Consider the following 16,415-nt stretch of genomic DNA (forward strand, 5'->3'; position numbering starts at 1 on the left):
TATACATATTCACCGTAGGTAGTTGTGACTAAACTACACATATTTCTATTGACTGGAAAATCTGCATTGCTCATGTCAAAACAAGTTTTATTCAATTTATCCGTTGTCATTAACTGAGGTGGCGACGTTAGTTCAAAATATGGGTCTTCACCGAATTGCCATTTATATCTTAACTTGACATAGCTTTCAATAACAAAATATGTCATTATAGATTCGCCTGATTTAATTTTTCTTCGATAATAGAAACTCGGTTTCTTCGGATAGGCCTTATTTGTTTCTTATCATACAAACATAATACAAAATAAATTATGTAAAAATCTAACTGTAAATATTAGTACTTATATTTTAATAATTATTTAAATTATATACAAAACGTCAAATCTATTTTCGATAAATCCCACTTGGGGCGCTGCCTGCACTCCGCGTTTCTTCCATGACATTATTCTACTTTACGCGCTCTTTCTCCCTTATCTCCTAACATTCCGTCATCGCTTTTCGTGTTTTCGCGCGCCGATATATTATATTGATGATTATTCAAATACCTTTATTAACTAAAAAATTATATTCCTATATCATAGAAAAAATGATTTTAATAATAATAAAAATATATTAATCGTGTTTTTCACAACTCAACCGTTATTTTTTATGCGTTACGTACGCTCCTCTGGAATTTAGGCTTTGCCTTGATTAGCAAGTAAACTGTTTTAATAATGCACAATAAATGTAACCGTTTTAAAGTCGCCAGTCGCCACACACGCACACGCCACACGCACGACGCACACCAACTTCAGTAGTGTGACGGCCGACGGTGCGATAAGAAAAGAACTAAATACACAATTTTGGAAAGGTATTTATGTCATGGATATATACCCAGTACCCATCACTAATTATAGGTAAGTGATTTTTTAATTATACTTGTTGAATTGTTATTAAGCAAGTAGTGAGTAGTAATTATTTTTAATATTATTACACATATACGGGGTGTCCCGCGAGGATTTACCCATTGCGATATCTCATGAAATAATGGAGACATCAAAACTCTGGTTTTATAATAAGATTCACAGGGATGAGAACTATAATTATTTCGTTTTAAAATTTATTTTAATGTTTTGGTAAAAAAAGTTAAAAATATATTTTTATATTTAATAATTCCAAAAAAAAAATTAAAGATAGCCATTTTATGGTGTTTATTTTTCTGGAAATATTAGCAATTCAAAATTTTATTTTCATTAATTTCCTGAGTTTAATATTTTTTCTAGTTTTGATGAAATAAAATATGATTATAATTTGATAACTAGGTATTAGGAACACGGAGAGTATTCGGCTGGTCGTTTGGGAATGCGCGTGGCGCGGCGGGTTACATGTTTGATGACATTATGGTGTTAAATAATTCGCAATTAACTCGAAACTAAAAAAAATATTAAAAAACAGGAAATTAATGAAAATACAATTTTGAAACGTCAATATTTTCTGAAAAATAAACTCTACAACATTGCTATTTTTAATTTTTTTGGAAATAATTAAATATAAAATTACATTTTTAAACTATTTTACCAAAACATTAAAATAAATAAAAATATATAACAATTATAGTTCTAATCCCTGTGAGTTTTATTACCAAACCAGAATTTCGATATTGCCATTATTTCGAGAGATATCGCTATGGGTAAATCCTCACGGGACACCCTTATTACATGAATAACCCCGGAAAAAATAACCCTATAATAAAATTGATTTGTAAGGTGTACCTGCAGGAACCTACTTATTTTTAATACAATATAATTTCAATAATATAATAATAATTTAAAACATATTGTCAAATTTTTCAGTCACGGTAAATAATAATATTAAAAAAAGCGGGTAAGTGGGTATCGCTCTGCTGTACATTGGTGGTGGGCAGTGGCGTAGCCAGGGGGGGGGGCTAAGAGGGCTATAGCCCCCCCCCCCCATTGACTGTGTTTATTTTAGCCATAGTAGGCTATAGTCATATTATAATTTAATAATAAAAAATATCAATCTTTATGATATTCTTTCTCTTATCATTGTCTTATCATGGTTAATTCACACAGCGGCGTTTAATAAATGTATAGTACAACTGTACTTCGATAATACGAGCCTCGGAGCAGTCGGTGCCTACCTTTTACAGTTGTAACACTTGTACCAATAGGCAATAACTACTATCACAGTATCACGTCCTTATCTAATATGATGCAAAATCCATATTGTGATTATTGTTAACAGACATACACTAATAAAAATATAATGATAATTGAAATAAACATTTAACAAATGATAATTTATATCAAACATGCCGGTTACTGTAATACTGTTACGGTGTTACGCATAGTCGCATAGACAAACGACAAAGTTTATTACCTACTTTATTACTTTATTTAGTTTTTCTGTTACTATATTGATATTATATTATTATATATTCATTTTTTTTGTGTGTTTCGTAGCGAATAGTGGGTAGTGGGTAGTGGGTACGCATTTAAAATTATATAAACATGAGTGATAAACGGAAAAATGTATTTCCAATATTTAATATGAAAAAAAAATGCCAAGAAGTCTACTCGGATGAGCCAGTAAGTACAAATATCAAATTGCATTGACCAACTTAAATAATATTATGTTCTTCATCATAAATTCCATATGCTGAATTTTTATGTTTACAAATTTGAAAATTAAGTACAGAGTATTTCTATATATCTGATATTACTATAAAATTATAAGATTAACTATATTTTTTATACTTTACTTATGAAGATTAAGATTGATAAGGCTGAAAATTAGGAACTAACTATACCATCAACAACACCAATTACCATTAAATCTATTGAACCTGATTCTATTATTCCTAAAGAAACTGATCCTAATGAAAATATTAATGAAACGGTAAAAATTGTGTAGTTTTTAATTTATTTTTAATTTAGATTAAAGCCATTTACTGTCATAAGTGTAAAGTGTAGAATTAGTACAAGTGAATAACTATTATATTTTATCTTATATTTATTTATTTATATATATTGATAATTTTATAATCAATCTTATATTCAGATTCATAGATTTGCTTGTATGCTAATGCTTGTTATTTATTAATTCTCACTTAATAGGTTCTTGGCGCACCTGCTTGGCCCCTTAATGATATTGCTAATTTTATTGGAAAACAGCAACTAAATGCTAAATAAATAAATAATTGCTTGACGCTTGAGTGGAAATCTCCTGCTAACTATGTTTTTCCTGAATGTGTTGAAGGGAAACAAAAAAGGAGATTTCTACACAAATATTTAACAATGTTCCCATGGTTAGCTTATAGTAAATGCAAAGAAGGGGCTTATTGTAAATATTGTATAGTTTTTGCGTTTTCTGGAGGTGGTGTTGGCCATCAAGTAATTATTTTCTGCTTAAACTTATACCACCATAATAATATGAATAGTTTATAAATTATATAATTTGTTTTTATAGAAACTTGGAAAACTAGTTAAGTACCCTATGGTGAAGTATAAAGATGCATTGAAAGAATTACAAAATCATCAAAATAATGACTACCATCGTTTGTCCACACAAAGGGCCAATGACTTTTTAATTAATTTTGAAAATACAAATAATAAGTCAGTAAATGTGCTTCTAGATAAACATAAACAACAAACAATTGAATACAACCGTAAGAGATTGATGCCAATAGTTAAAACTATACTATTTTGTGCTCGACATAATATTCCATTACGTGGGCACCGGGAAATGGGTTCCATGGCATCAGGTAATGTCCGAGACTTTTGTTTAAATGGTGAGCAAGGAGTGTTTCGTGGTCTTCTTGCTTTTAGAATTGAATGTGGTGATACTGATTTATTGAATCATTTGGAAACAGCACCTAAAAACTGTACAATGATAAGTCCTCAGATTCAAAATGAAGTAATTGAAGCCATTGGCAGTGTAATTGAAAAAAAAATTGTTGAAAGAATTAAATCTTCAAAGTTCTATTCTATTTTGTGTGATGAAACCACCGATTTAAGTACAGAAGAACAAATGACCGTTTGTATTCGATATGTTGATTTAACAAATTGTGTCATTCAAGAGGACTTTTTGGGTTTTGTCAAAATGACTTCTACCACGGGAGTTTCAATCAAAAACGCTATTAAACAAAAGTTAGAAGAACTAGGGCTTAGCTTAGATAATCTCAGGGGTCAAGGCTATGATGGTGGATCAAACATGGCAGGCAAAAACAATGGTGTTCAGGCTCTAATTTTAAACGAACAGCCATTAGCATTTTATGCCCATTGTTTCAGTCATTCACTTAATTTATGTATAACTAAAGCGTGCGAAGTGTCTTCAATAAAGCATATGATGGGAGTTATTAGTGCTGTTGCATCTTTTTTCTCTGCTTCTGCAAAAAGAGCAGACAAATTAAAATCTGTTATAGAATCAGAAATTTCAAATACAGAATCCAACAAACAGAGAAAGACTAAACTTAAAACATTGTGCGAGACGCGTTGGGTTGAACGTCATGACTCCTTGATGACATTTAAAGAATTGTATGTTTTTATACTTAATGCACTTGAAGAACTACAACATGATTCAAACACTGAAACTTCAAGTAAAGCATTACAGTACTTAAATTCTATAACTAAAAGTGAATTTCTAGTGGCTATTGATGTTGCGGCGCTTTGCCTTGCTTATACATTACAACTTAGTGTTGCTTTACAATCTAAGCAACAAGACTTATCAAGAGCATTATCCGATGTCATGGTAATAAAAGGGGCATTACAGAGTCTTCGGGAAGATGCAGACAACCAGTTTAACATAGTTTTTAAAAACGTAATAGAATTAGGAGAAAAAATTAATATTGAAATACGCATGCCTCGAATATGTAACAGACAAATAAATAGAATAAATATTGATTCTGAAAATGCTGAAATATATTTCAAACGATCAATATTTCTTCCTTTTCTTGATTATCTCATTCAATCAATGGATACACGGTTCGATAATAGACTATCTAGCATAATCCCTCTAGAAGGTTTGATTCCAAGTCATTTTGATGAGTATGACGATAGAACTATTTTAGAAGCTGCCAAAATATATAGCAATGATTTATCTAATAATATGAACTCTACACTCAAAGCTGAGTTATCATTATGGAGGCAACAATGGAAAACTAACAACATACCAAAGCCTGTCTCAGCTATTGAATCAATGTCCCACTGTACTAACCTTGTACCTAACATTAAATTATTGTTACAGTTATTTGCAACCTTGCCTGTAACTTCTGCAACACCAGAAAGAACATTTTCCACCCTGTCAAGAATGAAAACATACTTGAGGTCAACAATGATGGAGAAAAGATTAAATGGCTTAGCTATGGCAAATATAAATAAAAAAGAACTTGTTAAGGAAGCAGATATCATTCAAGTTTTTGCTCAAAACGCCCCAAGAAGAATGCAGTTAAAAGATTGGAGCCTGTAGGCATAATAAATAAATAAAAATGTTTATACATGTATACAATTTAAAAAACAAAAGTAAATAAAAGAAATATGTTATTTGTATTTTTTGAATTTTTTTGTGAAAATTAGCCCCCCCCCCCCCATACAAAATTCCTGGCTACGCCACTGGTGGTGGGGTGGACCTCTGACTAGGGTAGGTTAAATTTGAATGCAATGATAGGTATCATTGTATATGAAAAACGATTCTGAAAGAAGGCGATTTATCTGTCTAGGATATATTAGAGATTATTAAAAATTTCAAATCTTGGATTTAAAAAGAAAATTTTATATGAATTCTAGCTTAAAATAATTTGCGAATTTTCGTGATTTTTACGTATGTTGTCAAAATTAAAATTTGAATGATTGTAAAAAAAAATTGTATTTTTGTATTTTATTTTATTTTTGTATTTTATGTATTTCTTTTATTTTTCAACTGCTATTGTAAAAATATGTTAGGAGCCTAGTACAAAAAAAAAAAACGCACATCATTGTAAAATCAATACATTCATCACTTCGTTCAGAATCTAAAATATATATAATACCTATGTATAATATCAATATCTATTTTATAATCGTTTTCTTAAATCAAAGGATATTATTTTCAAAAATATATCTACTGCAATTTCGTTTGAATTTAACCGTTCACATAATGTTTTTAATCTCTTTTGAGCGGTTTTTGATTTAGAACATTTAGTTTTGGAATCTCCTACAGTTTGCAAAGCAAGTTTTGCACGGTCAGACGACATTTCATTTTTTATTTTATTGATTAATGTCCAAATTGATGGATGTTTCACTCCGACTAAATGACTAAATCTATTGTTCCATGACTCGCAAACATTATTGGTACGTTGATTATTTTGTATAGTTGTTTGGTAAACATTCCAAGTTTCCGGAGGAAATATTGCTGGAATACGTCAAACGGTAAACTTGAAACATTTTGTTTATTAACTCGACGTAACGTTCCACTCACGTACGTTTCATCAAAATAATTAAATAAATCATCCGCGCCAAGAGGTATATTTAATTTTAAATAGTCAATACCTTCATTTAATCTAGTTAGTGGCAAAAAAGCCAAACCATCTAACATACCACAAAAGTTATTAAAATTATCATCATCTTGATACCTTTTTTTTTAACTCTAATTCCAATGATTTCCTGTGAGTGCTCTGATAAAGATTGTAGAAACATCCATTTATTGTTAAATGTTCCCCTAATACATTTTTCGGAAAAATATTATTCTTTTCACAGACTGAAAGAATAGCACGGAACATTATTTCGTAAATACTTTGAGTTTTTTTTTCGAGTAGGCAGAAAAGAACCGTAAAAATTCATTATATTTCCTAATTCTTATAACGTATAATTGCAAAAAATTTTTCGGGGCCAATCCAAAGTTACCATCTGCATACCAGGTATATGAATTAGCTAAAAGCTTCAAGTTACTTCTAGATCTAAAACTGATGACCCTTTCATTTTCTTCACTATGGTTATCAAATAATAAAAACGTTTCATTTTCATAAATACTCCATTCACCTACAATACAATTATGATTATATTATGTTGATAAAATAATAAAAATAATATTTTTTTTATTTTTAGATTCTGAGTGGAGCGATTATTTGAAATTATTAATTAAATAAATTATTTTTAGATTCTGAACGGAGTGATGAATGTATGATTTTACAAAGATGTGTGTTTTTTTATTTTTGTGTCTATCATCACGTTTTGGAGTAGTAATAACGGTTCAATTTTTGACTTCAGTTACTCTTTAAATAGGAAAATGCATCTATTTGGTACTTTGGGAGGGGGTCAAAAGTGAACATTTTCCAACAGTTTTCAAAAAAATTGAGGAAAACAAAATAAAAGTGACAGAAAAACGTTAATACATTTACTGTATTATTATTATTATTAATAATTATTTATAATATAATGGAATAGCGTGTTGTATTTTGTGCCTGTTAGACCGAGTTTTGCTCCGTACCTATATTGATAATAAATAAACAATATTGTATTAATTGACAATATTCATAGTACATATCTTCTATTTTTAAATCTGTTAGATTTTCAGGTACTATTGGAAAATTCTGAATCCTTTGACTTTGAATTGTTTTTTTAATAGATTTTTCTTTCATTATAGATAAAGGGACAGGACCAGTTTGGACCAATTTTCCTAACACACAACTCGTTTGGACCAATTTTGAAGACCCGTTTGGACTAAAAAATATTAGTTTTATACAACTCGTTTGGACCAGCATTTTCCTTCCCATTTTATAGTGCACTATATGTACTAACCAAAATACCAATACTAACCTAGTAAGGTAAAGGTATAGGAACTGGGCTTCGATGTCACCACTGCACATACGTAGAATATAGTGTTTGCGATAGTAATATATAGGTAACCGCAATTATTGTCAATTAGTATTATCGCACCGGCCGATAGGGCCGTGTCGTAACAGATATAATTTATATTATATTAATAATTGTATAAACCTATAATGTAACTGTGGGTTTTTGGTCAGCCATCAATTATAAATAATTTTGTTCTCTACATAATCTACAAATTAGTTTACACAGTTTAACGGAACATCTAAGCGGGCTTTTTAGTAATTATTTAGAAGTAAAATATATGAATAAAAATTGGTCCAAACGGGTTCACAAAATCCTAGTTCAAACGAGTTGCATTTTTATTAGTTTCCCTAACGTGTCTGGTCCAAACGTGCCTCGACCAAGATAAAGCCACCTTTATTATCCATTATAATATTATTTCACATTGTCGCTGTACCTTGTTATTATATATCTGATCGATATGACAGACAGATTGGCATCGTGCTCTGAATCGTTTTTATCGTAGGTAATCAATAATTTATCATTGAATCCAAAATTAACGTTATTTGTGGGAACATAAAAATTGTACGTAGGTAATAGGTATATTAAACATTTTTAAATTTTTTTAACGCAATGACATATTAACACCAATATTTAGATCAATTTGAAAAATCTCATTTGGGGTTATTTTTTCTGTGGTTATTTTTTCACGGGGTTATTTATTCGGGGTCTAAATTTCCGGAGTTATTTTTTCGAGGTACCGTATTACATTATATATATTATGACTTTCTTACTGCTCAATTTTTTCTACATGGTTTCAAATCGTTACAAAACAAATTTTTTATAAGTTACTTAATGACTTTTTTTTTAAGGTCCTAAATAACTTAATAAAACTTATCAAAAATGTCTAATACTATCAATAAACTCTTATAGAATATTGCTAGTTATGTTATTTAAAAAAATTAAGGGTGAATTTCGTAAGTACGTATACTCTAATGGTATTTACTCTAGTTAGAGTTATTGGATCTCAGAATTTAGCTTGCCTCGTACTGAATACATATTAGAAATTTTGAACTGGAAAAATGATTTAGAAGTCATTAAATAAAATTAATGAAAGTAATGATTTGAATTCTGTTTCAAATTCTTTAAAATGCCTATTGATGGATAACTATACAGTTATTAATGTAATTGGACAATTACTTCCTTGTGTTGTGGTGCACTGCACTTGATAAAATATCACAGAGGAAAAATTCATCAGCTACTGGTGTCCTGACTGGAGCTATGGGTTCTGAATTGTTTGTGTGTTTACAAGTTAGAGATGACGATACTTATGAAACAATTGTTTTAAAATATGTTGTTCCAATTTGTATTTTATTGATAAGGTGTCAGTATATGCTTTGACTCTTTGTAAACTTTAAAAAAAATTTAAAACCGATTCAAAAGTAACGGTGGACTGAGCTTATGTTAATGTTGTGCGATTCGACTATAATAGAACGAGAGTTAAGTTAAATGTTCTGTTAAGTAGCCGAGTTAAAGACTTCGATTGTATGTTATCGTCTGAAATAAACACATGATATGACTAACAAACAAATTGTATTTTTGAACGTGTGAGTAAAATAAAAAAAAATTGAGCTTACCCCTCCTGACAAATATAATTATTTTATACTCCGTGTCACGAGTGAAGTAACCCGTGTCCCGACAAAACGCAATCAAATTCACGCACGTCACATCGCGAACTGTAGTGGACAAAGTGGGGGGAATGGTACCGCTAGGTGTCGTCAGTCTGCATGCGCGAAACGGGTTCCTTCTCTCGTGGCGAAGAGTATAAGAATGCGACTATACCATTACCATACCATACCATTTATTGATTAATTTACTCAGCAAATAAACGAAAAGTTTTTGAAGCACAAAAATGTTTCGAACGATATACAGACATTTTTCTGTTGAATTCAAATATTTTTTTCAGAATCATAATCAGACAATATTAACTAACTTTATTTTTGTTAAAACAATAAATATATCGTTGTGAAATTTATATGGTTATCGAGTTATTGACATGTGCATGCGCGTACGAGAGAGGTTTCGTCAGCGGATCCACTACGTGCTCGGCAACTGCCATACTACCAGTACGGTCAAAATAAACGCTTAACAGGAAACTAAAAATAAAACTACTAATTTAATATTATAATGAGTAATAACAATTCAATTCACCAGATAACTACAATTAGTTTAACCAGTAATCAGTATATTATAATAGTAGTAATAATACCTATGACAATATACCATAGGTCAGTGGTGCGCGACCTTTTTTGATCCACGACCCCCCAAAATAATTTATTTTTTAATACGACCCCCCTACCTATCAACATTATGTAAGTGTGTAATTTAAATTTACTTAATAGTCTTAATGTATAACACATTTTATTCATGTACATTAAATCGTTAATTTTAGAGCATTAATCAAAAACATGAAAAAAAAATATATTATAATAACCCATATACTGCGTGGTTCAATAGAACTATACTCCTACTACAAATGACATAGGGGTTTTGTTTATCCATCAGATACTCACTCGTGAGTCGTGAAGTAGGTGCATTCGATCAGGTCGTGTACACTTTTAATTTATTGTATATCTTAAGAATTTGCACTTAGATCTTACTACACTAACATTGGCAAAGATTGGCGTAATAGCGATTAAACAAAAAAATGTTTTCCGTCGAAAAATAAAAATAATGCGTGATAATATCGATGACATAGTGCACACATGTCGTAAGTGACATTTTCGTAATTTTAAAGTTTTAACTGTTATAACAATTCAAAAATGTAACTAACTATGATAAAGTTTTTATTATATTTTCCATAACATGTAATGAGTCATGAGGATTAAAAATGTTTGTTCTGCTATAGAAAAATCTCAAAAAATTAATTTAAAAATTAAAAAAACTTGCACTTACCATATTTGTATTCTTAAAAAAATAAATATATATTGTACTTAACACATTTTATAAACATAAAAAGCAATGCTTAAACACGCTTTTTATCGGTTTTTATTTTAATAAAGACCAACAATTACTTAAATAATAATATGTTATAATTATGATTATGATTATAACTGCTTTTTGTTATAGCATAACAAATAAAATGGAACATTAAAAAAAATATTATATAAAAACGATAAAACAAAAATATCATAACTTATTTTATTCAGTATTTTACAATGAAATAAAACATTTTATAAATTAGTCACTTTTCTTGCTATCTTAATAGTAATACAGTGGGTTCCGCAATGTGGGCACGTTGGGCCAGTCCTGTTTGTCCACATTAAGCGTATATTCATAAAAACTGAAATTAGTTTTAAAAAAAGTTTTTGTTTGTATTATCAAATAATCGAAAAAAAATATTAAATAATTACTATATAAATAAAACTAAATACATATAATATATTAAATTAAATTAATATTAGGATGTGGAAGTTATTCAAAATGTTGTAATTGTTTGTTGTCTAAGCTGTTTAGTATGGATCTGGTTGACAAAATGGGCACACGCTTCAAGCGTATCAGACGGACTATTTTCGTTAACGGTTTTATTTAACATTGTTAATATACATTTGTATTGGGACCAGACATGTTTGCCCACAATAAACGGATGCCCATATTAAGAAGAATCCACTGTATAATAATTATATTTTAATAAAAACAAAAAAAAAAATTAATTAATTATAAAATAGATAGTTATTATAACTTCACTCAGTATCCTCATCATCTGAGAAAACTAGTGGTTGGAAACTCATCATTGAAATACCTATTTATAATCATTAGGAATAATTTTAGTTTCTAACAGATATTCTAAGTCTTTTTTTTGCTTCGCTTAAAGGAAATTTTTCTTCATATTTAGAACTCAAAATAATAGTATCCCATTGTTTTTTTTCCTCCTTCTTTTTTGGATGTGTTCATTTTTTTAAACACTGTTGCATCTAGGCCATAGTTATATTGTATTATGTAAGGTTCAGTCTTCTGGAATCTGATCCATTTTATTTTCAATCAGTTCACTTTGTCGTTGTCAGTGTTGTTAGTTGTATTTTTAACATATCTTTAACTAATTTTTCTAAGTCATAAAATTCGTTGTAATGGATATATGTCACTTTATATGGACTTGGTTTGATCTAGCTGTTGTAAATTATAAAGCCCAATATTGTGTTGTATAATTTTTCTTATGTTTCCTAGATCTTTCAATGGTAGTATGCATGGAGTCAGCTTCAAGGTTAGAATGCCCGGATTCCATGTACTTGAAATCAATTATTTCTAAATTTTGTTAATGATTTATTGCAAATAATATAGCTGTTACAATATTTTTGTTTCAGTTTTGGCCTCCACATGTGTAAAAATATGTTGTAACACAGGGGTGTCCAACTTTTTGTGAAGACTGGGCCACATAATATAGGTAAAAGTTGTTGTGGGCCACATATTTTTATTTAATAATAATACATTCAAATTTAATGATTAAATTATATTCTATAATACAACAATACATTTTTTCATAATTTTACTATAAAAAATAATAAGCAGAAATATTTTTTCAAGTATTAATATTTAATTATAAGTGCACAGAAAAATATATTTATTTATAATAAACGCGTGCATCGGCCTTTACAGTTTATTTGATTTTTTATAATTTTATATTCTTAAAATAAATTTGTTCTCGTAATATTAATATATTATCTACAATTAATTCATGGTTTTTAAATTGAAGTGAGGGCCGCATCAAAATCTACAATGGCCACATGCGGGCCGCGGGCCGTGAGTTGGACACCCCTGTTGTAACATGTGACACCAATTCTGATAACTGTGTTAAATATTTAATCAAACATGATCCTACTTCTGCATTACCATTCTTTCCATTACACTCCTCCCAAATATAGCAATAGTTATTATTTTTATTTTTTATTTTTTATTTTTTATTCTTTCCGACAAAGTAGGATACACGTAAAACCCCCAACCAAATAACCCATACGGCAAGTTTGTTATTAATCAATAATTGTATAATTTTTTTTTATTTGGCTTAGTATAGGCCATTAAGGCCCTTTACCGCAGCTACCTCCTCCTCCCGTCGTTTTCTATCATTTGCCATCTCTTCCGGATTCTCAACTCCTATTAGCCTTAGGTCTTGATATACTCGGTGACTCCATCGTTGTCTCGGTCAGCCGAGGGGGTCTCTTTTTGTTTGGTTTCCATGAAGTTATTTCATTTAATATTTTTCCTTCAGCACGCCAGACATGTACTGCCCATTCGATTCTTCTAAAGGTACGTTTTCCCTGCAGCGTCCAGACGCATTGTTACTAGATACATGCATTTTATTTGTGACTGTTTTCCTACTTGCGTTTAACGCAGCGCGTCAGTAAATGTCGCAGTGCGTCCGGACGCACTACTAGTCTGGACTAGTACTTCGTTGAAACGTCTTGCGTCAACACACAAAATGTCCAAAAAATTTGTATTTTCCTCAACTGAGGATGAAATTTTAATTGAATTTTTGCAACAAAACCGTGAAATTTTTATAGTGCTCACCCTAAGCACAAAGATTTACGGCCGTATATCATTTGCGCATCGTCTGTTTACCTTTACTAAAATATCGTACATCATTTGCGCATCAACGCTAATTATCGTTTGCGCATTTCCCGTTTTACCTGCACCAAATTATCATACATCAAATGCGCATCAACATGCTGAACAATAGAATTGTATAAAAAATTATTTTTTAATTGCAATTGTAATGATTTTCATAAATCATATGTAATAAATAAATACAAATAATTAAAATAAATTGAATTACAGTCATAAAAATTATACAAATACACATTAAAATGAACAATTTTGTTGGCACATTACACAGTCATAGTGAAGGTGAATACCTCTTGAAATATCTTTAATTTTAACATAGGTCTCTGTCTGTATTTCTTTCAACGTTTCTATTACCTAAGTACATATTTAACAAAAATATATTAAATTAACTAAATTAATAATTAATAATTTATAAAATAACTATTTCATACCTTCCATATTGAAGGATGAGTACTGTAAAATTGTGCATTATAATGAGAATGAAATGCCTCAGGTCCATTTGTAGTTTTAGGTGAATTTGATGGTTTTTCTGCCCACATCTCTGGAGGAAATAAACAATTTTCTTGAATATAATTGTCATACATATAATCGCTAAAATTCAATACGTCACTATTTGATGCGATTTCGATTAATTCACAAAACACATCAGAAACTTCTTCAGGGGAAATGAAAGATAAACCAAAGAAATATTTAATCCATTTTCCGATTTCGGTATTGGCTTTATATTCATTTCTGAGGTTAGGAAAATCTTGGTTGAGCTTCCTATACCAAGCTTGCCCCAAATGAAATCCACATCCGTATATATCGCATAGTGGAAAACAGTGTCTAATTGCCAAATGTGCACTCCTTTCAAAATCTACTCTGATTGTTTTAGGGTTGAATATCAAATTCATCGATTCACACGTATTTGTTAAAGATTGCCACATTTCAATATAATCAGTTGTAGTTTTTCCGGTTAAAAAATAATAAACTAATATATATTATTATATATTTTAAAATAGGCGTCGGGAAAGTGGCGTCCCCATCGCCCAGGGCACTTATGTTCAGTGCTCTGCAGTAGCCCTACTCTGACCTTAATTGGTTGGGGTAGTCTGGTCCTCCAGGTTGGGGGTTAAGCGAAGGGCCAACGACCCTTCCTTGTAAAAAAAATATTGTTAAGAAACCAAAAACCACTAAGCCTCGGAAATCGTTTGATAATTTGGATAACAGACTTGGAAACCGGACCGGAAATGCTGGAATTTTAAGATTTGGAACATGGAATATCAGAACTCTGTATAAACCAGGTTCTTTACAATGCGTATTAAAGGAAATTAACCGATACAATGTTGATATAGTAGGATTGCAGGAGATTAGATGGCCAGGATCGGGCAATATCAAATCCGAAAATATGACAGTTTTCTTTAGCGGAAAGAACAATGGAAAACACGAGAATGGGGTTGGTTTTGTAATTAAGTCATCCGTGTCGAGATTAGTAAAGAAATTCGAACCGATCAATGACAGAATATGCTACATAGTATTAACTGGGAAAACATTTGACACAGTGATCGTCAATTGTTATGCCCCAACGGAAACAGCAGATTGTGAACTAAAGGATCTTTTTTACGATGACCTTGATAGAGTACTTGACAATATCCCTAGAGAAAGCATAAAAATAGTAGTAGGAGATTTTAATGCTCAAGTAGGGCGGGAGAGTATCTTCAAACCAATTGTGGGCAAAGAAAGTTTGCACCAAGAAAGCAACAATAATGGTATGAGGTTAATTAGTCTTTGCACAGATAAAGGGTTGGTAATAAGCAGTACGCAGTTCCAACGAAAAGATATATATAAACACACCTGGTTTGCCCCAGGTGGCCAATACAAAAGCCAGATAGATCATGTAGTGATTGAAAAAAGATTTAAATCTAGTATAAATTCCGTAAGAAGCTATAGAGGAGCGGATGGCGACACTGACCATTACCTGGTTATTAGTTCATTAAAAGTGAAATTGTCAAGACAATGGAATATGAACCAAAAAGGAATAAAGAAAAATGCTCGATTAGATATTATGGACAAAATAAAAAACCAGGAAGAAATAACTGCCTACCATAATAATCTTAACAATATCCTGGAATCAAATAAACTGGATACGAAACCTAATAGTGAAAAAGGGTGGAATATCATCAAGGAAGCTGTTAATAAAGCGGCCTATTTGTTTAAGAAAAAAACACAAACCAGAGAGAAACCATGGTTTGATGACGAATGTAGAGACGTTACAGAAAAGCGAAGTAAAGCTAGACAGGAAATGATCCAGGACCCAACGCCGGAAATTGTGGAAAGATATCAGGATCTCAGAAAAATTGCAAGTAAGAAAATGAGAAACGTAAAGAGAGAGTATGAAAAACAAAAAATAAGAAACATAGAAGAACACAGAAGGAACCCACGGCTATTTTTCGGAAAATGCAGATCTATCAAGGAGGGTTTTAAAGCCAAAACCAACATAGTTAAAGATGCTCATGGCTGTTTGATTACTGAGGAATCAAATATAGTTGAAAAATTCCGGAAACATTTCAAAGAATTACTGAGTACTACTAACGAGGTTGTACACTCAGAGGAATATCAAGAACATACCACTAACTACTCGGTACAGCCAGAATTACCAGAACCAGAATATGAAGAAATAACACAGATAATTAAATATCTAAAAAACAATAAGGCACCGGGGGAGGACAATATCAATGCGGAATTAATTAAAGCAGCTAACCCAAAATTAATATCAAAGATTTGGCTATTGATCAAGGAAATATGGGTAAGTGGAAAAGTCCCGAACGACTGGAAAACAGCGATCATTTGCCCGATATACAAAAAAGGAGATCCGATGGAAACATCAAACTATAGAGGAATCTAACTTTTAGACACCTTCTATAAAGTTCTGTCGATAGCAATCCTGCGAAGGCTTGAAGTTTATACTAACGACATAATTGGAGACTACCAAAGCGGCTTTATGAGAGGGAAATCTAC

At 30.8% G+C, this 16,415-nt stretch overlaps 2 protein-coding genes across 2 annotated transcripts in view; one reads left to right on the forward strand and one right to left on the reverse strand.

Annotated features, from left to right (window-relative positions):
- Positions 1-16,415, reverse strand: part of LOC149063221 (polycystin family receptor for egg jelly-like) — a 222,862-nt gene that overhangs the window by 168,921 nt on the left and 37,526 nt on the right. The window contains exon 2 of the mRNA XM_089215574.1: positions 14-277. Within this exon, the coding sequence (XP_089071700.1) occupies positions 14-277 (264 nt within the window). The remainder of the gene's footprint in view (positions 1-13; positions 278-16,415) is intronic.
- Positions 3,294-5,463, forward strand: LOC149063227 (52 kDa repressor of the inhibitor of the protein kinase-like). The gene is made up of 2 exons (XM_089222383.1): positions 3,294-3,389; positions 3,466-5,463. Exons 1-2 carry the CDS (start codon positions 3,294-3,296, stop codon positions 5,461-5,463), a joined length of 2,094 nt encoding a protein of 697 aa, XP_089078509.1.

Source organism: Diuraphis noxia, unplaced genomic scaffold (assembly GCF_037042655.1).
Source record: "Diuraphis noxia isolate RWA-SAM2 unplaced genomic scaffold, SU_Dnox_SAM2 contig0001, whole genome shotgun sequence".
NCBI lineage: Eukaryota > Metazoa > Arthropoda > Insecta > Hemiptera > Aphididae > Diuraphis > Diuraphis noxia.